The 26519-nt window shown below is 40.7% G+C and overlaps 1 protein-coding gene across 3 annotated transcripts in view; it reads right to left on the minus strand.

The window, feature by feature from the left end:
* Positions 1–26519, minus strand: part of LOC126248374 (transmembrane protein 39A) — a 194664-nt gene that overhangs the window by 90844 nt on the left and 77301 nt on the right. For all 3 annotated transcript variants that reach the window (XM_049949302.1, XM_049949304.1, XM_049949303.1), the window contains exon 6: positions 14105–14244. In XM_049949302.1, coding sequence (XP_049805259.1) covers positions 14105–14244 — 140 coding nt within the window. The remainder of the gene's footprint in view (positions 1–14104; positions 14245–26519) is intronic.

Raw genomic sequence — 26519 nt, forward strand, 5'->3', positions numbered from 1 at the left:
ACCCCACCCCACTCTGAAGGGAGTTTAAAACCTTATATCTGAGATTAAAAACAAATTTTATTGAGAAAACAGAGAACCAGTGCCCATGTCCCAGCCACCAATATTAGGGGCAAAGAATTTGGAAGACAATGCTTAGCAAAAGGAGGCACCATTCCACCAGGAAATGAGCTACTACATGTAATGCTCCACAAACAGAACCAGAGTGGCTCGTTACATAAAATAAAACTGCAGGTTAGTCCAGTATGCCTGATGCAGAGACAACATAGGACTGCAGATTCCCTGCAGGAGGAACGGAAGGAGGAGCGCCATGCAGTGGTAGCCTTCTCGATAGTGCGGAGTTTATTAGAGAAGGCACTAGCCCAGCATATGTTGTTCTACCTCCAAGTTCACAGAAGGCTTATTTGCATAAACAGATCTGCACCTTGGACTGTCGAAGCTTGAAGCGTATGGGAGGCAAGTAATCACTTCTCTAGCCAAATGGTGAGCCAGTTCATTCTCTGGGATACCAACATGACCTGCAACCCAGAGAAAGACAACTTATTACGGCAGTGTGACTAAGGTAAAAGGGAAGGTCATAAATAGAAGATATCACATGGTGACAAGAGCAGCAGTGATCAACAGACTGGAAACTGCTCATTGAATCACTGCAAATAAAAATGCAGTCAAGTGAGGCTTTTTTAATAAAATGTATAGCTCTGTTAATGGCTATCAGCTCCACCATAAAAACACTGCACGTCACCAGTGACAAATGTTGTTTCTGATGAGTAGGATACGTAAAAAGCGTATCCCGTCCTATCCACCGTTAGAGCCATGACAGTAGCACCTTGATATTCTTACAGAAGTGAATGGAACAGAAGCCAAAAGATCATGGGGATGACAAACTTTAGAATCATTGAATAGATCGCTTTAAACTCGTAGCTTGAGTACCAGTTAAAGAGGGTTGTGTGAGAAAAAACAGGAATTACATTCTAGGGACATTAGGCAGAGGTCCCAGCAGAGGGCTACAAGATGCTTTCCAATTAGTGATCCCAACTGAGGGTCAGGGGATCAGTCCCCCTCGTGCGCATAAATAATTTGGTAAATTGGCTGGTTATTGCGTAACAGAACAACAGTTGGTACCACTGGAGATGAAGAAGGAAGATTCCCACTTGCACAAGAGGACAGTCTATGGGGCACGTCCGTGGAGTACCAGTGTCCAGTCTAACTCCACAATGATGAACTATGTCTAACAATTTCAATAATTAAGGTATTGCTGAGCCATAGCCCTGGCAACCATAGTCCACTCCGGACAAGAACAGTGCCCAGTAAATAACAAGAGTAGCACAATCCACACCCCAAGAGGTGTGGGCAGTGAAACAGCGAGTGTTAAGCTTCTGCGTGTAGCTAGTCTGTAACTGACAAATATGGGGCAGCTATGCCAGCTTTTTATCAAAGTGGAGAGCCAAAAGACAAGACTGCAACAATGTCCAAGTGCTGGGTACCCAAATAGAGTTTTGGGTCAAGGTGAACCATGGTACGATGAGAGAAATGCATGACCTGTATTTTTGCATGAGCATATTGAAAACCTTGGGAAAGGATCTCGAGTGGGGGCCATTCAGATGGCGCCTTGGTGCTGGCATTCAGCCAAGTCTACAGAGTGGGAGCTGTACCAAATGCAAAAATCACTGGGATACAGTGTGGGGGTAACCCGCTGCCCGACTGAGGTCACAAGCCCATTGATGGAGATGAGGAAGTGTGTGACAAGCACAAATTCCTGTGGGATGCCATTCTCATGGACCCATTGAGAGCTGAGTGGAGGACCAGATCTAACCTGGAGTACACACAAAAACTGGTAGAGAGGCTCAAAATCTCTAGTCATAGAGGGTAAGTAAAATGTAATGTTGTCAAGGAATATCACATGCCTTACATAGGTCAAAAAAAAGACTGATGAGATGTTGGTGTTGAAGCTTTGTGGACTGCCATTTCCAACCTGGCCAGATGGTCAGTTATCGGTCACCCCTCCTGGAAACCACACTGATAAGGGAAACAAAAGGTGCAGAGATTCGAGAACCCAGCATAATCTGTGGACAACCATTCTTCCAAACAGTTTGCAGATCACATTGCTGAGGCTACATAATCTGTAGCTGTCAATGGATGTGGGATATTTGTGCGGTAGGATTGGTATGATGATACTATCTCTCAATTGTGAAGAGAGCCAAATACTGTGACACTTTCAGCACTGGAACTGTTAGACCCAGTCCATCACTGTGGCATTTGACTGGCTACCAGTGCCCTCCACACTAGTCCTATAGACTGTCTACGTTTCTTCTAAGAAATTTGTTTTTATTTTCGGGTATAAGGTTTTAAACTACAAGTAGATGGAGTCTTTGAGTAACATTCAGGTTTTGGATCATCTGATCACACTATGCTGCATCTTAAAACTTTTGGAATGATGTTTTATGGCTGTAAGGTGATATTTAAATATTTTTCATTCCAATTTCAAATCTGATTTTGATGTTTCTTTATCACATCGATTTTTGTACAAATCAAGTCTAAAGTTTTAGCCGAAATTACAGTTTTTTGTAACAGGAATTTTTTTAATTGTATTAAAAATAAATGATTTATTTTGTAATCTTTTACAGAATCACTACATACTGCATTTGAGTAGACAATAGCATATGTTCATTTAAAAATGTTAATTATTATTACAAAAACACATGTAAGAGAACTTAATTTCCCTTTGCTGATTTCACTGCATCACGTTCTTTCTGACATTAAGCGAAACTTCTCTTCCTTGATTGTCTCCCTTCACCAGTGCCATCTCTCATTGGCACAAAACAGTAGTCAGCCATCAATGTTTGCAATCGACCTTCCCTGGTAACTCTTTTCCATCTCCATCTACATACATATTCTGCAAGACACTGTATGGTGCTTGGCGGAGGGTACCCTGTGCCACTACTAGTCATTTCCTTTCCTGTTTCACTTGCACACAGAACGAGAGAAAAACAACTATCTATATGCCTCCATATCAGCCTTAATCTGTCTAATCTTATCTTCATGGTCCTTACGTAAAATGTACACTGGCGACGATGGAATCATTCTGCAGTCAGCCTAAAATACCGGTTCTCCAAATTTTCTCAGCAGTGCTCCTCGAAATTAATGTCCCTTTCCCTCCAGTGAAGCCCATTTGAATTCTCGAGACATCTCCGTAATACTTGCGTGTTGTTTGAGCACTACTGGTAACAAATCTAGCAGCACACCACTGAACTGCTCAATGTCTTCCTTTAATCCAACCTGGTGCAGATGCCAACCACTCAAACAGTACTCAACAATGGGTTGCACTAGCTTCCCACATGCAGTCTCCTTCACAGATGAACCATACTTTCCTAAAATCCTCCCAATAAACTGAAGTCGACCAATCCCTTTCCCACAATCCTAACATGCTCGTTCCATTTCACATCACTTTCCGATGTTATTCCTGATGACGATGATGATTATTATTATGCTTTTAAAGGGACTAAACTACTGAGTCACTAGTCCCTCCATTTCATGAGAGAAAAAGGTAAAAGGGTGAAAAAGTGGGGACTTAGCTGCTGCAACTATATAAGCAAGTCAAAGAGTTCGAAAAAGGGCATGACAGTAGTTGTAACATGACAGGTAAAAGAAAATAGAGACAACCCAGGCAGCACTTTGCACAAGAGGGTCCAAAGGCACAACAAGGGGGGGGGGGGGGGGGGGGGGTGGGGAGGAAGATGAGTAACCTGTGATAACATGAGGGGGTACCCACTGCAGGGGGAGGCTCTCATACTGACCACAACCCCTAACACTGAAAGTGGGGGGAGTATTATAGTTTAGTGAAAGCCTGCTCTCTCTCAGGAAATTCAACACTTTGGTAGTAGCTGTCTCGTCATCTGCAAGCACCCAAGGTAGTGAGGTGGGCAAGCTGAGAGCATGCCACAGATTGGCCAGGCATGCACGCTCAATGAAGACATGTGCTATCATCAGTAAACTACCACAGCTGCAGTAATGAGGATTCTCCCAACGCAGAAGGAACTCATGGGTGAGTCTCATGTGGCCCATTCATAGTCAGCACAATTCAATGTCATCTTTCTGAGAGGCCTGGAAAGATGTATGCCACACCTTAGAGGACCCCTTAATCGCTCTTAACTTGTTGTAGCCTGCCATTCCAATTCCCAGAGTCTCAAAACATTGCGTTGCAGTTGTAATCTTACGTCTGTGCCTCGTATTCAAGATGGTCCCCTGCAGTTGTGTCTTTGGCTAGATGGTTTTGCAAGTTCATTTCCTGGAATGCCTATGTAGCTCGGTGTCCAGAGGAACGTCACTGACTTTCCAGAGCTGTAGCGGTCAACCAGTAGGTTCTGGATATTAGAGACCAAAAGACTTTTGGGATAACACAGGGATGTGCCTTTTAAGCAACTCACGGAATCGCTACAAGTTAGAAAGTTCTTCATGGCCAGGGATTTGACGAACCACACAACCTGAGATGCGGCAACCAACTCTGCAGTGTATACACTGCAGGCACTAGGCAGAGAAAGCCTCTCATGTCCCCTTGCATTTGCAAATACGAAACCAACCCTGTCACTGACTTTCGAGCCATCCATGTACATGCATACCGAATTAGAATAATTGTGGATGATCGAACGAAACAGGTGTTGCAAAAGGGTAGGATCAGTGTTTTTCTTGAGGCCACAAAAGACATCCATCCGTATCACACGGCAGGGTACAGACCACAGGGGGTGTCAAGAGGAAGCCCTAGGAACACAAACTAAAGGAGGCTGTTGGAGATCCTTCAGTACAGTATCAAAGTGGATTCCTGCTCATCTACCCAGTTTTGGGCAATGCACCAAGAGTCTGAACTGTTGGTTATTGAACAGAGTTGAGTGACATGGGTGAGTAGGCATCTGACAGATTGTGACTGCGTAATTATCCAGAAACTGCTGTCGTTTAACCTACAGTGGTAGGGCACCCGCTTCCACCAGGAGGCTGTCAACAGGTCTCGTACAGAAGGGCCCCCCCCCCCCCCCCCATCGCCAACTGCATGTCAGTGTGGTGAACAGGGTCTGAACAGGATCCAGCACACTCAGTACAGACAGTGCTGCCGACCCATTGGCAGGATCAAACCAGTGCTTCGTAAAATCTCAGAACTATGTGGTTTACAACCCACAAGGAGTTACTAACAAAACAGAGAGCATTTAGCTTCTTTATGCAAGCTGCCTTGAGCTGGCAGACATGTGGAAGCCGAGTTACCTTGTTGTCATATAAAATACCTAAGAATGGAAAATTTTCCACGACTTCAAATAACTGGTTAAAAACATAAATTTCTGGGTGTGGGTACACAGTCCGCAGTCAGAAAAAATGCACAACTCATGATTTTGCAGGAGAAAATTGAGAGCCGTAACTCAGGGTCCAGTCATGTACTCTCCAGACAGTCCCATGAAGTTGGCACTCAGCAGTGTACAGTGATGCAGAGGTATAGCACAGGCAAAGATCATCCACATACAGAGACGGAGAGACTATGGAGTCCACTGCATTTACAATAGCCCTGATAGCGATAGCGAACAGCATTACAATCAGAACCAATCCCTGAGGAACTCCAGTTTCCTGTACATATTGGTTGCCGAGAGTCGAACCTGCCCAGACCCAAGAAAGTTGAACAGCTAGGAAATTCTGGATAGGAATGGGTAAAATGCCCCAGAGATCCCTCTCATGCAGTGTAGATAGGATCTGATGTCGCCTGGTGGCATCGTATGCCTTCTGTAAGTCAAAGGACACAGCAATCAGATGTTGTTGATTCGCAAAAGCATCGTGCATTGCAGATTCCAGATGAACCAGATGATCTGTTGTGGACTGGAAAGCCCGAAAGCCACTTTGCAATTATGATATATGCCCTCCAGCTTCAAGGCACCAACAAAGATGGTGATTGACTATTCATTCAAATAGCTTACACAAACCACTCATCAGAGAGATTGGGCGGCAGCTAGTTAAAATATGTGAGTCCTTTCCAAGTTTCAGGGCAGGAATAATAATACCTTCCCATCACGGAGCGGAAAATTCTCCTTCCAGCCAAATACGATCAAAGAGCCCAAGGATATCTTTCGTGCTGTCAGCACAAAAATGTTTCAGCATTTGGTTATGGATTTTGCCAGGTCTAGGGGCCATATCTCCACACACTGCCAAAGTGCTGCAAAGTTTCCATTTGCTAAAAGGGGCATTCTATGAGAGAGAGCTCTGTGCATGGAAGGATAGCAGGTGGCACTCGGTGAGGTTTTTCTGGGCCAGGAAATGAAGATGGTAATTACTGCAAGTGGACACTCAGTGAAGTGTGCCACAAAACACTTGGCAAATACCATAGGATCAGTGATGTTACCATTGACATGGTTGCCAGGAACCACTGTGGGTGGTGGATGGCTGCAAATGCAGTGGAGTTTAGTCCACACTTGGGATATACAGACAACAAGCTTCGGGCCTTAAAACCTCTTCCCGTGGCTTGGACGTCCTCCTCACGCCCTTCTCGGCGGGAGGAGGTAGTTTTGGCCCGGTTACGAATTGGACACTGCCGGTTCAGCCATCGCCATCTGCTGACGGCTGTGCCGGCGCCGTTCTGCCCATGTGGGCAATTGCTGACGGTCCGCCACATTTTAACGTCCTGTCTGGATTTTAACACCCTGCGTCTTGATCTTGGCCTGCCCTGTACTGTAGAAGCCATTTTAGCGGATGACCCATGAGCAGCTGCTCGTGTTCTTCATTTTATCAATTTGACAACCCTCTCGAAGGACATTTGATTATGCTGTTTTCTTTTTTAATCCTATGCCTGTCAGTCTGTCTTTTATCGTGTTTTCCGTTTCGTTGCTGTTTTAAACTTGTGACTCGCGGTGCATTCCTAACGTAGTCTGGGCGCTAATGACCGTTGAAGTTGTGCGCCCTAAAAAAAAAAAACCCACTCGGGATCATGGGGTGTGGGATTGCATGGATGACACATATTTCTCCCAACACTCCTGCTTTCTTTTCTGCCCTTCGCCTGGAGTCTCTTGAATGCTATTAAATTTTCCATAGAGGTATGGCACTTATGACGTCAGAGTGCACTGAGGCATTCCCTGATGGCTGTGGCTATATCAGAGCATATGAGGGTACAACCCCCAATGGATGCCCTCTCAACATTAATGCATTTGTATAGTAGGGTTTGTAGTATTTCAGAGCAGCAAGATGTATTACCGTAAACTGTGTTTTCTGAAGTGCTATGCCAACTAAGGAATAAGTGGCCAGTAAACAACGGAGTTCAGTCACGTGGAGATAGTAGCTGTTACAGTTCCACTGAAGGAACATTGGAGTCAGGCCTTGACAAAGTGCCAAATGGAAAATATGGGTTTGACTATTTCGCTATCAGGTCACAGTCCACCTGATTGTTTGATACACTGTCAAGGTGCATAGGCTCAACCTCATCAGGGATGGGTAGCGGAACATCCGAAGTCTCAGGAAGTAGTTTATCTTTCTGCTCATCCTTCTCATCCTTGTGAAACTTCAATTTCTGTGAAGCTTTCTCCAGTTCATCTTCTGGGAGCAAAGAGGATTGTATTTTTCTTCAGCCCACAGCCTGTTACTGCTGGCCCTTGCCTTGTGAGGGGGGCACCTTGACAGGTGTCCTCGTCCCTGATTGATGCCAGAGATGACTAGGCATCTCTGGCAGCACCGATGGTGTGGAATATGACCAGGGCCAGGAGGTATCGTTCATGACCTTGTCATCGTGTGAGGTATGGACTGTGAGACAATAGTCACAAAATTTGAGGCCTATCAGTTGGTGAAGTCTTTTAAACTTTTTCTTTGCAGCTTGATACGATAGGTGATCAAGTGTTTTATACTCTTGAATTTTCTTCACCTTCTTAACCACTGAGACTGCGATGAACAAGGAGGGTGCAGTTTGTGACAGTTGACACGTTGAGGAGGTTGGTCACAAGGGCTGCCCTCATGGGATGCCCAGCCACATGCCAGACAGATAGCCTCATTAGAACAGTGGGAGGACATGTGTCTGAACGTCTGGCGCCTAAAGGATCTCATCAGAGGTGGAAAATAAGCCCTGACATCACACCTATAAACCATGACCTTAACCTTCTCATGCAAAATGTTGCTGTCGAAAACCAGGATAAAAGCTCCAGTGTCCATCACTTCTGGATGAGACAAACAAAATGGACTCCACACCATGCCAGATTATTATGCAGCTCTTCATCAGTTGGTAGCATTAGGTCCTGACGGAAGATAACGCCTTGAATTCTATTGAGCTTGTTACGAGGAGAAATAGCGACTGGTATATCTTGTATCTTTACACAGGCCTGAAGTGCCCATGATTCATTGGTGTTTGACGTTTTGATCAAGCAAAGATCGATTTCTCACCTTTTCTATTGCTGCAAGCTCTCCAAACTGATCTTTAATATTCTCAACTAAAAACATTGGCTTTGTTGTAGTGAAAGTTCTGCCATCAATTTGGGAACAAAAAAAAAAAAAAAAAAAAAACTGCAAACTGTCCATTTCCATTTCCCTTGTCTTAATGCATGGTTGGAGCCGGAAATGTCATAGGAGTGTAAACTTATGCATTAAAGCCACTGTTTCTAGCTGTTAACGTGGCTGTGTTGGCACGGCCACCATTAAATTTGATCTGCTTCACTGTGCATCATCCACCACGATGCCACTCAGTCCAAACAGAGCCTCTCCTGGTGGGTGCCACCCTGCCAAGGCAAAGGCCACCTGGCACAGCAGCCGTTGTCCAGAGTCCCTGTACCCCGAAGTTGATAGGCACCTACTCCTTGGCTGACATGGGGAGGTTGCAGTTCAGGCATTAGCAGTGCAATCCCTGTGTTGTCAGGGGGGCTACCACCAATAGGGTACATGACAAACCCACCACAATGGACTGGCTACCGTGTTGGATTTCAGATGCAGAGGTAGATCAACTTGATTGGTAGATGCAGAATATAACAGCACACAGTGAAGAGTTAATGTACCACAGTAAGGCATCCTTCCCCAAACCGCCCGCACTTCTGTAAAATTTGGAAAGTGGACATCAAATCCAAAATGAGGACCAGAATTTAAAAATCCAAAAAAGGTGAGGGATCCACCAGTGGTGCCATACAGAGGGCCATTGACAAGATCTAGATCCAACATGCTGTAGCCAGCCGTAATGAGAACTTCTGAAACAATAGGTTGCTGTTTCTCTAGAAGAGGGAGTAATCCAGCAACCTGTTCTGCATGCTGTGCGGAACAGTGGTTAACATCACTGGATGGTGCGCTGCAGATCTCTAGTTCAAACTTGTCCACCATCAATTATTCGTTATTTAGTATTTATCATTTCTGGAAGTTTCTCGAAATATCTTATGCTTATAAAGTTCGTATATCTTGAATATTCAATGTTTGTATAAAAAGCAGCACTATGTGCAGGAGTTTTGGCAGTACGTTGGTGTTCATAATAAACATACCTTCAGTGCTAGGTGTTGTGCTTCAACAACAACCCTGCTTTCAGATTTTGATGAGTGCGGTTACGACATGACAATATGACTGCTTTTACACATTGCCCCACTTCAAACAGGATATGATAAATTTGTACTGCATTGGAGTAGGACATGCTGGGTGTGTGTATTGGACAGGTCTTATACGTGGGTCACCCATGAGTATGACTCGTTTGGCAAGGGGTTGAGAATAGATGCGTCATAAGGGCGTACTAGGGTATTGTGTTGACTGGGTTTATGGCAGAATATGACTTTGGGAGGGGTGAAGTTTGTGGGCTGTGTGTTCCTCACTTCTGGGTATGACAGTAAGCAGTCAAGGATATAGTGAAGGATATGGTTAAACTGTTCAATCTGGGATGCTGCTGGGTGATGAGAGGAGTGATGCTTTGCAGCTGGTTCCTGGGTGTGCTCAGAGGATTATGGGCTTGTGTGGATACAGCAATGAAAACCTATTTGCAAACTAGGTTTCGGGAGTTATGCCTGTTTGTGTAGGCCTTATTAAGATCTTCATCATACTGGACAAGGGATTACTTGCCACTGCAGATGTGCCATCCACAGATGGCCAGATTATTATTTACATCCCACCTATGAGTTTTAATTATCATATCAATAACAGTTCAATTTACTCACACACACAGTAAGTTCCTTTAAACTTAGTGACCAGATGTGGCTCATAATTAAAGGTTCTGATGTGGTGTTACCCCAAAACATATGTTTCAATAAATTTCTCAGCAATGTATTACACAAATTATCAGTATGCATTTCACATATTTCCCATATGGATTTAAATGATGCTGTTCAACATTTTTGGGACTGTTTTTACGTCATAGTAAGTAATGTTTTTGTAGTAGCTAGTCTTAAGGCCATGCCTCGAAATGCTGCTTAGCTCTATGTACCACAGGTTTGGGGGGGGGGGGGGGGGGGCATGACTTCTATTGAGAACAGCTCTTACAGCTGTCCTGAAGACTCTGGACTTCCAGCTTAAGGATATCTTACCAACCTCCACACAATTTTCACGTTCCACTGCTTACATCAAAAAGGTGTAAACAGAGTTGCTGAAACTTTGCTACTGAATCCCTGTCTCTGCATATCTGTATTATACTTTAATGCATCTTTAATCAACATTTAGCATTACTGTTTTGAAAGTGTTTTCGATAGTTTTTTTGTTTCTGCCACTGGCTATTTTATCCACTGTTAAAAGAAGTTTGCAGATGTCTTGTCAAAGTGTACTGGTCTCACCATCTAGTGACAGTTTTCACAAACAATTAACTTCCTTGCTTCTGACTGTGTTTGCAGGTAATGCGAGCCATCAGCACATTCTTTTTTGGAGTGTATTGTGCCCGAATTTAGTGAGTTTTACTTTCTTACAATTAACTGCAGCATACCACAAGGTCAGAAACAGCACAACATGAATTCAGTATGCATTTTATCAGGTAAAAATTTGGAACATGCAGTTAGGATGAAAGCGAAGGAACGTGGTGCGCCCAGACACGATCTAAACATCAATCAAGAAAAAAACAGTGTCAAATCGAAGCAAAAGTATACATGCAATTTTAACAGAGCAATGTACAATGCAGCTCAGTGATTGCATTGTAGTGAAGTGAAAAACATATTGTTCTGTTTCACCTGTCTTGTGATACAGAGTAGTTACGGAGCCTGGACTGAGAATGGTACCACAGACTTAAAAAAATTTCACACAAAGGTGAAAAAAACACAATTTCAGTGAGAAACATTTAAATGGTTTTACTGAATTTTAAATGCTAGGAAAAGGGGACATGATGTGCCAACTAGACAGTGTTTAATATAAAGACATACAACGAAAATGTGTCAAGAAACTGGTGTATCATGAGTAAACTGACAGTCTGCATTAAATTTTGTGGCAAATTCGAGGTTGCTTCAAGGGACAATGACGGAACTAAAAATTCCAAGCACACAGGAATGTTTAAAGGTCTAGTTATTCTGATGTCAGAACTGGACGGCATCTTGAAGAAGCAGCACCCCCCCCCCCCCCAAAAAAAAAAAAAATAAATAAATAAATAAATAAAAATAAAAGAAAGCTGGTTTTTTTAGGCCTATCCAAAACAATTTAAAATGAACAGCTGGAATCAATTTCATCAAGGTGGCACTGTCAAAGTCAGATTTCCTTGTTATCAAAGTTGACGAAACAACTGACTGTGCAAATTTGGCAAGCCAGGGAAAATAAATAAGATTTATTTCCCTTGTATGACCAAAGAATCACAATGCATACGATGTAACTGCAGCTGTTCTCTGTGAGCTAGAGCAAATGAACATAAATGAAACATCTGAGAAATGGATGGCTCAGTGTTACAGTGGTGCTCCTGATATGGGTGACTGCAAAAAATGGAGTTCAGATCACAATTAAGGAGGTGTATGAAAATGCTCACTTCATCCAGTGTTATAGACATCAGTTAAATTTTATTGTTGAGCCTTGTGTGACAAGTAATAAACAAGTGCAGGTCTTCTCCAGTGACTTAGAAGGAACTTCTAAGTTATAGTCAAGGAACATATTCCTAACTTTCCTCAGTCAATCAGACGGAATTTCAAAGCATGGGGAGTAACCACAATACACAAATGCCAAAAGGAAATTGTTGAGTGCATGAAAAAAACTACTGATGATAACACTTATGATTATAGAACAATAAACAAGGCTATGAGACAGAACAGTTTCCTGCAAGATGAAGATTTTCTATTCTGGATATATGAAGCCATGTCTCATTGTAACATTCTGTTCAATCAACTACAACAAAGGAATATTGATGCAGTGAAAGATGTTTAATACGTATCTCACTTTGCAGCTTCTGTCCCAGTCACTGGGAACAGGAAGAACCAACTGCAAAACAGGGACATTTCACTGAATCAAAAATGGTATGTGCACAAGATGTCTGCAACTGGATCATTACGCAGATCAGTGTTCAAGTTCAATTTTAACGATCGCTTGTCAACAGCACAACTCTTTTTTTAAACATAAAACGGTTTTCCCTGAAAAAGCACTGAAAGTAACTGTTAATTTGTTCAAATTACAGTCTTCACACTTAGGTCAGGAACTGCACGTGTTATACAGCCGAAATGATTTTATGAATGTGTCAGATGCTTTGACCTTGTTGAACTTACTTCCCTGAAAGTGAAACTTCTGTAGATAACAGTAACCTTCCCTAGGACAATAGGCTGGGCAGAAGGCTTCTTCCCTATGTCAAAGTGATTGAAAACACACAGGCATAATACTGCGAATGAGGACAGACTTTGTCCGCTTGTGACGTGATCTCTCAAAAATGAACTACCAAATCAGCCAAGTTTCAATGAAATGGTCATAGATCGTTTTGCACCGCTGAAGGGACTCCAAACTGATTTCATCTATAAATAAATGAATTATGTAAGCAAAAGTGCATCAACAGGTGATAAGAAGCAATTACTTTGTTGTGACTATCAATTTAGTTTAGGGTAGTGACATTTTTAGCTACTGACATCACATTTTCCAAAATGCATTGTTTATAGTACAGTTTGTTGCGCTAAAGTGTCACATTTTCTGACACTAGCACAAGAAACCATACTAAAAGCAACATCTTTTGGATACATCTTTAATGCACTATATCCACTTAAAATTCATATTTTTGTAATACATGAGTATACATACGATGAATACGGTATGTAAAAATTAACATAGTGGTTGTTCGGGTTGCTCATGTCAACTTATCACAGTACAAGACCTATGATGTCACAGAAACATTAATGTTTTGTCACGCAAACTCACAAATGCCGTGGTTTGAGCACTCAAAACATTAAACATCTGAAGTTTAAAAATGAAAACAGTAAAAACATTAAACGCATAGTGAAGTCAACATATACTGCATTAAAGATCTCTCCTAAATACGTCTTTTAGACAACCTGTTGCGGTAAACTTTTGGGAAATGTGACATTTGGGGATAAATAAGCTACCTGTGGATTTTATCTTGGAGTTACCTTTTGATGTTATTTAGCAGTTGATTATGAAAAGGAAACAAGATACAGTATGTAAACGTTTGGCTGGAGTGTGATTTTTGTCCCCCCTCCCTGCACTTAAAATTTGTTGAACAGTAAATGTTGCGGACTTCCCCAGTATGGAAACCACGAGCTGCCCCTGATAATGACCATAACAAGACATGCACTTTACTCCCAGTATTAAGTCTATCAACATGGGCTCTGGACTGTCGTCTGTTTTTGTGAATTAGTGCATTATGTAAGGTTATTAACATTTTCAGTTGCTTGAATGAAGTTACTGCACTAACATCACATACTACTTAGGACTGACTGCTGCTCAAACACATGCACCTTATGTAAAATTCTCTTAAATTTTATTGAAACTAAACATCTCACAGACAGTAAAGTCATCAGAGATCACATACTTGTGCAGACTGGATAAATATTAGGTAATGAATCAGTACAAAGAAATCACATCAACACATGGCTAGATTTATTTAGAAGAAAAGAAGGAAAATAATCAAAGTTTCCTGCACTGAAATTCAAAGTCCTCCCAATTACACATCAGTTTCTTCCCCAACTAGGCCACCTCACCTCATAATGCTTTTCGATGAATATGTGTACAGAGATGAACTCACCTGAGAAGCTGTTGCACTAAGGGCCACAGCTGTGCTGGGCACCAAGTTATCACAAAATGAGTTAAGGCACAATATACAAGGCGTCGACCCAAAATGGTAACAATAAATCCTACCAGGTATGGATCAATAAGATAGAAGTTCTGTAACAAATAAAAAGTGACATATCAGCAGAACACTGCTAAAAAACTCAAATATATATACATATATACACATACACATACATAAACCCCCAGAACTGAAGAACACATTTACAACACTTTCAGGGCATCAGTTATAGATCAGCATCTGTTTACATTCATTAGATATGTAATAATTGGACCTCATAACCATGTCACCTCACTTAGTCATTCACTGATGAGACGAAACATGATGACCACCTGCTCAATAATGTGTTGGTCCAACTTCAGACTGCAATACAACAAGGATTCAACTTCACATTAATTCAAGAAGTCCTTGGTTGGTTTCTGGAGGTATGAAGCATCAGATGTCCACATGCAGGTCAATCAATTCTTGTAAATTACAGACCAGTGGTTTGTGAGCACAGTGTTGATGCCTGATAGTTTCCCCTGTGTGTTCAATCAGGTTCAGATCAAGCAAACGTCACATCCAAGACATCATCAATGTGAGTTCACTATCACATTCTCCAAACCACTGCAGCATGATTGTGTTCTTTTCAAACAGAAAATTGTGCTGCTGAAAGATACTGTCGCAATTGGGGAAGACATCAAGCATGAAGGGATGCAGATGGTCTGCAATAATGTTCGTGTACGTAGTTTGATTACTACCACAGGTCCCATGGAAGTCCATGTGAATGTCCCCCATCGCAGAATCTGTACTCAACAGCCAGCGTCCATGGTTGGTGCACATTTTGAGTAGCCATCCAACTGGTTGACAGCATGGCGTATCTTGACACTGCCACTGACCTAATGTAAGATGAAACACAAATCATCTGACCAGGCACCATGTTTCTATTGGTCCACAGTCCAATGTTGATGATCCAACGTCCACTGCAATCACAGCTGATGACATCATTGGGTCAACATGGGAACACACAGGGCTCATCTGTCATGGAGACCAACGTTCAAAAATTTGTAATGAATGGCGTATTCCATAACTTACATCAGCAATGTACACTGTTGTCAGATCTGTTTGTCACCTATCATCTTGCTTTACAGAGCAGACATGCCTCTCTTTTTGATATTCTTGGACGAGGTGTGGACGTCCAACACCTTGTCGCGAACTCATGGTTTCACTGTCCTCAAACCACTTTTCACAGACGTTCACGACAGTAGGAAAGAACCGTTTCTGAAATGCTCATTCCCAGGCACCAGGCCGTAACAATCTGTTTTTTTGTCAAAGACGCTTATGTTAGCAGATTTTACCAATTGCAGCATGTATTGTTGCTACAATGTTACCCCATTTGACTCTACTTTGCTTCTACACTTTCCCTACCTCATTCACACGTCTGTAATGCCACCAAGTGGCATTCAGTAGCGGTGCGCAGTGATCATAATGTTTGGGTCATCGGTGTATGTAGGCTACACATTCAACGCTCCATGCACAATGTGCAATTTTTTTTTTTTAAGCTAGATACAATTAAGTTACATTCCTCACATAAAATAAAGCATCCCTGCTTATATTCTAAGTGTACTGAACTGTAAACATGATCATAAATTACATCTGGAAAGAGATTTGTTTCGGGCGGTGTCCACACTCAGCAAAGCACAATTTTATCTTTTCTTCTATAACCCAGACATGTTTTGCTGAGGTTTCAGCATTGTTAGTGGGCTTTTGTTTTCTTTCTTGATACCCTATGCTGTGATTTTCCTGGTTATTTTCTGATCACTGCAGTTGTTTTCTTTCACAGCTCCAGTTTGCATTTTTTCAGGTTTCCTCTTTATTTTCACTATGAATACCTGCACTATGTAAGTTTCACTGTCATTGTTTACGAACTATGAAAACAAGATGTGGACAGTCGTACAGTTGAATGTGTTCTGGGCGGGAGGTTTGTATCTTTGTGAGGTGATCTGCCATTTTTTATTTAATTATTATTTTTTATAACTATCTCTCTCTCTCTCTCTCTCTCTGTCACACACACACACACACACACACACACACACACACACACACACACACACAAATAACAGCAATAATAAATTAAACAAATAAATAAAAACACACACAAAATCTTCCAGATTGAATTACTTAATGTTAGGCCTAACCATAACATCCCTAGTCATAAAATTTTCAAGTAAATAACTTTTCTACTTTAAACTCTAAATGGTTGCAGATAACAAACTGTGGGGGGAAAAAACAAAGCCTATGGGAGCAAGGTCCATATACAAAGCTTTGTCTGTTTTAAAGAGCCTGTTTCCTGTTGTTTAATAGAAAGCAAATAAAAGCCCAATGACGATGCTGAAACTTCATCGAAACATGTCTGGAAAATACAAGAAAAGATAAAATTGTGTTTTGCTCAATGCAGACCACCCTTCAAAAACAAATCTATTAGTAAGCAAACACAGGAGAGCTTCAACCTCAAGTTTATTATTTCAATGCTCTGCCAGGCATTTCCGGGCAAGCTCTACAACAAATTACGAAACACCACAGCAAAATTACAAAAAACTATTCTAAACATAACATTCAACAGAATGTGTCTTCCACATAATTTAAAGCTTAAGGGGCCTGGACGGCATTAGGGGCCAAAAACTGGAAATTTTTTTATTTAATATAATTCTGTTATTCTTCCTCATTCTAAAAATAAATATTTTATGTATAGTACCTCATCATTTTTGTGTTTAAATGCCTTGGTAAAACAGATGCAGTTCATGACTGCGTAGCTGTTACACTACCATCAAACACAAAACCTTGCCTCCAATGCCTTGTTATTTCATAATAATGGCACTACTTCCATAGAAAACTCGTTTGTGTAATAGCCTTGAAGAACATACAGACTGTATTATGAGCAGGGATTTATTGCAATCAATGTTTCTGTTGACACAAGTAAATTACTTGGGTTGACTTATGTTCTTCGCATGTGTTGTGAATGTGCATTTAACCACTTTACATTCTAAAATTCCAAAATCTATGAAGTTTAATTGCAGTCGTAAATTTTATGGTGAGAAGGGAAGAAAAGCAGCCCAGATATTCTGTGCTATGATGGAATCTCCCACTGCGACCAGTCAAATTTAAGAGATATTATTAAGGTTTGCATAATGCCCTAACAGAAGTCTGTGAAGCCTCTATACAAAGGGCAGTGAAAGTAATTGTACATATTTGTCAGTCTATTGATATTGGATGGTTTCCGGCAAAAGACGGGCCACACATTGCTGAATGGAGTTGTCACAGTTATTCCTGAAGATATAGGGAAGGTGCTGGACTATGCATGTTTCACGAAATACTGCCAAGGTTGTGCCAGTAACATAAATGAACACAAATGTGACAAGAGCTTTAAAGGTTTCAATGGTGGTATTGAATGAAAGGTAGCACACACTATTTTTAGTACATCAATTGCAAGACGTGGTGTGCAATATACTCACTACCTTGATGATGTTGACTCTAGAAGACTTTAATAGTGTCATGGTTGCTAAACCATATGGTGAAACTGAAATTTTTTTAAAAATGTAATGTATAGGATATGAAGAAGCCAATGGGGACAAGACAGAAAACTCTGCAAGGGCAGGAGAGGATAAAACTCTCAAATGACAAAGCAACTGATGGGCAAGGCAGACTCACCAAATCATAAATAGAAAACCTCACAGAGTATCATGGTCTAGCCATCAGGAGAAACAGCAAAATGGCAGGGGGATGGGAAAAACAATTTAGACAACATAGTTTCACAGAACATCCACTGATGAGCATACGCAACATGGCCTCCACCTAAAATGAAACACTTCATGAAGCAAGTGTAATAGGTGTGAATCTAATGGGCAAAACCACACACATGTACACCCCATGCCAGAAACTAGTAGAACTGAAGTTAATATGGGTGTGGTGGACACCATAATATGTTTTAATGCTGGAGTAATACTCAGATTAAAAACCATGGGCAGACTAGGTATCAAAACTGGTGATAATGTGAAAAGCAGACTGCTGTGAACTGGACAAGCAACATGTCACCGAAGCTGAAAAAGCTGCAGGACAAAGGAGGTCAGAATAACAAAGAAATGAAAGAAAACTAAAGAAGACGAAAAGGACACTCAGAATCAACAAGACTGTGGAAATGGAATGTTTTGACATGTTATTGTTGAGAAGAAAATAAAATGCAAACCTTTAGTTTCAATTTCCCATAATCAACGTTTTTGTATACTTAGGTGTCATCATCTCGCCCAACATTAAAGCTACAAAAACAAAATTTTGCATGAAAAATAACCCAATCACATTATTCAACACTATATTAAATATTTCAAGCTGGAGCATGTCATATGATCTTAAATTATTAGAAGAAAAAATTGACTTCTAAAAAACATTTTTTTTTAAATAAACAAAACAATGATTTGGTAAATATTCCTGCTTTACTGTTTCAACAAGTTAATAATTAAAGGAATGACATTTGTTTTGACTTCATATTTTGAACAGTGTGGAAGTTCAGTGTACCTAAACTAAAAATTACATGTAATTCTCTGAGCAAGGAAAAAAATCAATATTCACTTCACTGTATATTCCACAGTTTTTAATTTTTTTTCACACAGAGGTCACAATATACTAATTATTTGGTTAAAGTTTCATTCCAATACCTTTTAAAGTTTTTGGGTTATTAAATTTCAAAATACTAGTAAAAACTACAGCATATCACGTCCAGGTCCCTTTAATGATACACTGAGGTGACCAAAGTCATGGGATAGCGATGCGCACATAAACATCTGGCGGTAGTACTGAGTACACAAGGTATACAAGGGGGTAATGCACTGGCAGAGCTGTCACTTGTATTCAGGTGATTCATGTGAAAAGATTTCTGATGTATTTATAGTCACACAACAGGAATTGAGAGACTTTAAATGCGGAATGGTAGCTGGAGCTAGACACATGAGGCATTCCATTTCAGATATCATTATGGAATTCAATACTCCGAGATCAACAGTGTCAAGAACATGCTGAGAGTACCAAATTTCAGGCATTACCTCTCACCACAGACAACGCAGTGGCCAACAGCCTTCACTTAACAACCGAGTGCAGCGACATTTGCCTAGAGTTGTCACTGCTAAAGGACAAGCAACATTGCATGAAATAATCACAGAAATCAATGTGAGACATATCCGTTATGTCAGTGGGGCAAAATTTGGTGTTAATGGGCTACAGCAGCAGACAACCAATGCAAGTGTGCCTTTGCTAACAGCATGACATCGCCTGCAGCACCTCTTCTGGGCTCAAGACCATATCGGTTGGACCATAGACATCTGGAAAACTGTGGCATAGTCAAATGAGTCGTGATTTCAGTTAGTAAGAGCCGACGGTAGGGTTCGAGTGTGACAGAGACCCCACAAAGCCATGGACCTAAGTTGTCAACAAGGCACTGTGCAAGCTGGTGGTGGCTCAATAGTGGTGTGGGCTGTGATTACATGTAATGGGCCGAGTCCTCTGGTCCAACTGAAAAGATCATTGACTGGAAATGGTTAAATTTGTCTACCTAAAGACCATTTGCAGCCATTCATGGACTTCATGTTCCCAAACAATGATGTGCCATGTCAGCAGGACACAGCTGTTCGCAATCAGTTTGAAGGACATTCTGGACAATTCAAGTGATTGATCTGGGTACCCAGGTTACCCGACATGAATCCCACTTAACATTTATGAGACTTAATCAAGAGGTCAGTTCATGCAAAAACTCCTGCACTGACAACACTTTCACAATTATGGATGGCTATAGAAGCAGCATAGCTCAATATTTCTGTGTACGGGACTTCCAACAACACATTGAGTCCATGCCACATCAAGTTGCTGCACTACACCAGTCAAAAGTAAGTCTGACACAATATTAAGACGTATCCCACAACTTTTGTCACCTCAGTGTATACATGTCAATGTAGCAGTATGTCTCCTGCAGCCAAACATGCCAAACACAAAGCCAAAATTGGCTGGCTGAAACAAGAAATTAGATGTCTAAATACAAAGAAGCAGCAACTCACTGTAGAACTATCCAAAATTCATCTGGAACAAGAAAAACACATTAAAATCTGTGAAATAGTTAATGACATCATGAATACAGTCAAACAAAACACAGGAACACTAATAAAAATAAAATTGAGAACAATAATAAAAACTAAACACACTTTTGAAACAAAATAAAATCATTACAAAAAAAAAAAAAAAACAGAAGGCAAACAAACCACACTTTCTACAAACACATGGTCAACCTTACTGACATACAACTAACTAACCACATAATAAATTTGCTAGGACCTAAATACATCATCAGCACACACATTACATACAAGACAGTGGAGAATCTTATCACAAAAACTGAATACATAATAAAACAACAAGAAAGAAACAATAACTCAAACTTCAATGCAGGTCTAACAAGAGAGTTAGTTGCAGAAGAAATCAGGTGCATAACAAAGGAAAACAAAAACAACATACTAACAGGAACAAAAAGTGAAGAAGAAAAAACTCCCAGAAAAATAATGAACAAGCTTACAAACAACGGGGTTCACGTCACGAGATCAGACAAGGACAACACCATGATGGTAACAAAACAGGAGGAATACAAAATAAAACCTTAAAATTTCTAGATGACAACATAATAAAGCTAACCAGTGACCCAACACAAAGATAGCAGAAAAATACACAGATGTGTCTAAAAAACATCTCACACATATTCACAAAACAGAAAGTGAAATGGCTAAAACAAAAGAACCCCAAGGCACCCACACTGAACAGCCTACTAAAGCTCCACAAGCAGGATATTCTGGTACGCACAGTTGGAAATTGCAGAAGTGCACCCACATATCACCTAGCCAGAGAATTACACACATACTTACAGAGACATAATTTATACACAAACAACAGAAGCATACACAACAGCAAAGAGCCGATACAAAATATCAAAGACATCAACATACCCACAACAGCCATACTCACATCATTCGACATCACATCCATGTACACGAATATCCCCAGCACTGAAACCATCAACATCATCAAACAACAATTAGATCAACAGAAAGATATTCCCAAAATATCTGAAACAATAGTAAGACCCAAACAATACAGGGCTATATATTGGTATCACTACGTAGATGACAACATACGCCTTTTAGATGAAACACCCAGTCACATCCAACAACTCTACATTGACACAAACACAGTTCACCCAAAAATTAAAAACAGAAAATGACAAAATGTTAAATTTCCTTGACCTTACAATACATAGACCCAACAACCAACACCAATTCTTCACATTCAGAAAAGTCACCACCACCAACACACCATCACTCTAATCACCCAATTGCACACAAACTAGTCGTTTCCAAAATATGCTGCACAAACTGAACAAAACTCCACTCAGTGAAGACAACTACAAAAATGAATTACAGATAATCAAACAAATAGCTATAGAGAATGGATATGATATAAACATTATAGAGAAACTGAATTACAAAATTAAAACAGAAATGAAGGGGATATCTAATACACAACAGCTCATCACCAGCTTACACACACACACACACACACACACACACACACACAAAACAAGAAACATCCACCCCAACAACAAGCAAATGGTACACTGTCACTTACAATAACAAAGCAGCCCACAGGATAGGCAACATAAAAAATAAAACCAAGGGGTACAAATTGCCTACAGAACACATAACTCAATACCAACCAGACAAACACAACATGTCTGTTATTTATGAACAGACGTGCCAGGACTGCAAATCAATTTCTATAGGACAGACAATTTGAAACTTTAATACCAGATATACGGAATACAGAAGAGCATTAAGAAGTGACAGCTATCATTCTCCATTTGGTGAACAGGGACATAAAACACAGCCCAACAGACATCAACACCAACTTAAAAATTCTCAAATGGAGCAACAGCCCCCACAAAAACTAATAATTGAAGAAAAAAACCACAGAAACCCCACAGTCAAAGGAAAACAAATAATAAATACACAGCTCTCTGCAACAGAGCAAAGAACTATCAGACCCTCCTCCTCCTCCCCCCCCCCCCAAACACACACTAAAAAAAATTATTTAAATAAATAAAACGAACGCACGCACACACACACACACACACACACACACACACACACACACACACACACACACAATATCGCAAATCAGATACACCTCCAAGTTCCCACTCAGAACACATTCAACTGTCTGCCACATTGTTTCCATAGTTTGTAAACCTTATTTTCATAGTCTGTAAAATGGCAGTGAAAGTTAAATAGTACAGGTTTTCACAATGAAGGTAATGGGGAAATCAGAAAAAATGACAAACAACTAAAGAAAACAAGTGCAATAAAAGTATTAAAAAAAAAAAACAGGAAAAGCACAGCATATGGTAACAAGGATGAAAATAAAATCCTACTGACGAAGCTGAAACTTCAGCAAAACATGTATGGAAAATAGAAAAAAAAAGATATAATTGTGTTTTGCTCAACGTGGATCCTCTCCAAAAAGAACTTATTAGTAAGCAAACATGGACAGAAGAGCTCCAACCTCAACCCCAGTTTTTAAGAAGGACCATAGGACAGATGCACATAATTATAGACCCCTATTGTTGACATCAAGCTGTTGTACAATTATGGAACATGTTTTATGCTCAAGAATTATGACATTCTTGGATAAGGAAAATCTCCTCTATAAAAATCAACATGGATTCTGCAAACAGAAAGCCTGCAAAAATGAACTCGCTCTGTTCCTCCATGAGATCCACAGCGTTGCAGACAATGGCGCTCAGGTTGATGCCGTGGTCCTCGACTTCAGGAAGGCATTTGACACCACCCCATGCTGCCATTTAGTGAAGAAAAAATGAGCTTATCGAGTATTGGGGCAGATTTGCAACTGGATTCAAGACTTACTTGCAGATAGAACTCAGCAAGTCGTTCTTAATGGAACAAAATCAACATATGTAAAGGTATTCCAGTGTACCCCAAGGAAGTGTGACAGGACTATTACTGTTTGCAATATATATAAATTATCTAGTAGAAAGTGTTGGATGCTCTCTAAGGCTGTTCGCAGATGATGCAGTTGTCTATAATAAAGTAGCAACACCAGGAGATGGTAACGATTTGCAGAATGACCTCCAGAGAATTGATGGATGGTGCAGGCTCCGACAGTTGACCCTGAAGGTAAATAACTGTAACATACAGCGCATACAGAGGGAAAAAAATCCACTACTGTATAGCTACACTACTGATGACAAACCGCTGGAAATAGTTTTTGCCGCAACATATCTAGGAGTAACTATCCAGAGTGACAAAGTGGAATGATCACATAAAACAAGTACTAGGAAAAGCACATGCCATACTCAGATTCATTGGAAAAATCTTAAGAACATGTAACTCATCCATGATGGAAATCGCTTATAAGGGGGCTTGTTCAACCGACTCTTGAGTATTGTTCATTTAGCTGGGCTCCCTACCAGATAGGACTGATAGAAGAGATAGAGAAGATCAAATGAAGAGCGACATGTTTCATCACGGGACCGTTCAGTTGGCACAAGAGCATTACAAGTTGCTCAACAAACTCAACTGGCAGACATTACAAAAGAGGTGTTGTGCATCGCGGAGAGATTTACTAACGAAATTTGTAGAGAGCACTTTCTGGGAAGAATCGGACAACATATTACTTACCCCACATACGTCTCGCGTAATGACCATGAGGGGAAAATTCAAGAAAGTAGAGCCAATACAGAGGCTTACCGAAATCATTCTTCCCACATGCTATTCGTGAGTGGAACAGCATTATTGGAGGGCTCAGTTAGTGGTACAGAAAGTACCCTCTACCACACACCATTAGGTAGCTTGTGGAATATGATGTACATGTAGATGAAGATGATTATAACTGTAAATGTTAATTATCTTCCAAATTATCAACAAAATAAACACAGGGTGGCAAAATACAGCAAAACATCATATGGAGTATAGAAAATGACATGAAGCAAATATGAAGGCAAGTTTAAACATACAGCCATGGACTATGGCCAATTTGAGTTCACTACATGCAGATATGTGACTATTTGCTGTACCCACGAATATCAAATAGCTGAATGAAGAATCAAGGCAAAAGAAAGACGGAAGATTAGGGTTTAACATACTACTGACAATGTCGTTCGTGTGAGAACAACTTTGCATTAGGAAAGGAAATCTGAGGTCTTTTTCAGTAACTGTCCCAGCATTCTACTTCAGTGATATAGGAAAATCACAAAAAACCTAAATCTAGATAGCTGGATAGGAATTTGAATCACAATCCTTAAAAATGTGGAACCTGTGTCTTATCAAGTCAATAGCCTTGCTGTAGTGGCAACACCAGTTCCCATCAGATCACCAAAATTAAGCACTGCCGGGCTGGGCTAGCACTTGGATGGGTGACCATCAGCTGAGCGCCGATGGCAAGCAGGGTGCACTCGGGTCTTGTGAGGTATACTGGCGACCTGAGGGGCTCCTTGATTGAGAAGTAACGACTCTGGTCACATAAACTGGCATACGGCTGGGAGAGTGGTGTGCTGACCACATGCCTCTCCATATCTGCATCCAGTGACGCCTGTGATCTGAGAATAACATGGCAGCCGGTCGGCCTCCATGGCCTGTTTGGGCGGTGTTTAGTTTAGTTATAGTGTCTTATCAAACAAACCAACAGATTTTGTTTCAGCAATGCAAGGGCCATATTAGAGGGTGTCCTAGGAGGAATGGTCAATATTCAGGGATAGGACAAGAATGTTCATTTGAAGCAAAAAACTTCATATGGACATATGCCCTATTCCAAACAGTTTCTGAGGTAGAACACATTTAATGTATGTTTGCTTTGAGTTAGTAGTGTGCATGTATGTGCCTTACGCCAATCACTGGATTGGTCATTGTAGTACAATTAACTGGCCATCAGTATTGCCAGATCTTAAGCCATTAGATTTTTGTTTATGGGGTTGGATGAAGTTAGAGGTGTACAAATAAAAGGTAAATATGTGAGATCAACTGCTTGGTTCCTTCATGGATGCTGTTGCCCTCATCAGGGAACACACAGAGGCACTCAGACAAGCAACACAACATGTTCTTCCAGGAGTTCACAAATGCACTGAAGTTGATGGTGGGATATTTGAACATTTATTGTGAACTGTGCAACAGCTGTAATCCGTGATGTGTACGATAATGCTTTGAGGTGAATGTGTTAAAAAGGCTTTTTTTTCAATTGATACTTTGTAAAAAGCATACTGTAATGTTTACTCACTGTTATACATGTGTGAACCTGACAATATATTGAACAATACACAAAACAAACAACAATGTAGTTAAATTTGTTCTATTTCAGAAACCATTTGGAATGGGGCATACATCCACATGAAGCTTTTGGTTCAAATGACTGTTTTTTTTTTCCCCTGAATATTGACCATTACTCCTGGGACATCCAGTACACAAACAGAATAAAAACACTTTATTTCACATCCAGCATCTGTCTTACAACCAGGAACAATATGCACATTCATTTCTAGTACACTGTGATATTCAATATGCACTAGAGAACATTGCATTGACAAACACTAAGAGGAAACATTGAATTCATTCTCATTAATGAAAACATGCATCATGACCTGCTGACTTCTAGTGTCACTGAAAGACTGAGGAGCATGTTTAGTCTTGTAATCTCATGGGACCTATCAATGGATTATGTCATTCAATTGATACACCTCTTTACACCTATCTGCAACGGTGTCAATGCAAGAGGAGAGCAGCACAGCATTTCTAGCCAGCAGGTCAAGTGCACCCATCAGCTGGCCGATGTAAGGCCAAGTGGCAGGAAGCCAATTCTCACTTCTGTTCTATAGCTCGTCTGTTCCTCTCCATGGCTGACTAAAGTATGGACAACAACTCTGCACTGGATATTCTTTGGACCGGACATGTTATTTTTTCATTACAACTGGGCCTGTTTGTGATCCTTGTATGGCTATGTCCACCCACCACTACTGAATTCTATTTTGGTATTCTATGATACCATTTTGGCCAAGTGATCGATTTCAACCCCACCTATAAGTGATTACCACCACCATAATGCAGGTTGTGTTAATTTTGATAATTTTCATTTGCAATCCTGGTGAATTAACACTAACAGTGACTCTTATGAGCCATGCATCATTTATTCTGCGGTTCAGTGTATTCAGTAAAGTGTTAATAAATGACTTTTTAAATCTTAATTAGGGATTACAAAACTTTTGGCAAAGGAGGTTTCAGATCAATCAGATAGCACAGCT

The sequence above is a fragment of the Schistocerca nitens genome, chromosome 3, assembly GCF_023898315.1.
Source record: "Schistocerca nitens isolate TAMUIC-IGC-003100 chromosome 3, iqSchNite1.1, whole genome shotgun sequence".
Taxonomy (NCBI): Eukaryota; Metazoa; Arthropoda; class Insecta; order Orthoptera; family Acrididae; genus Schistocerca; species Schistocerca nitens.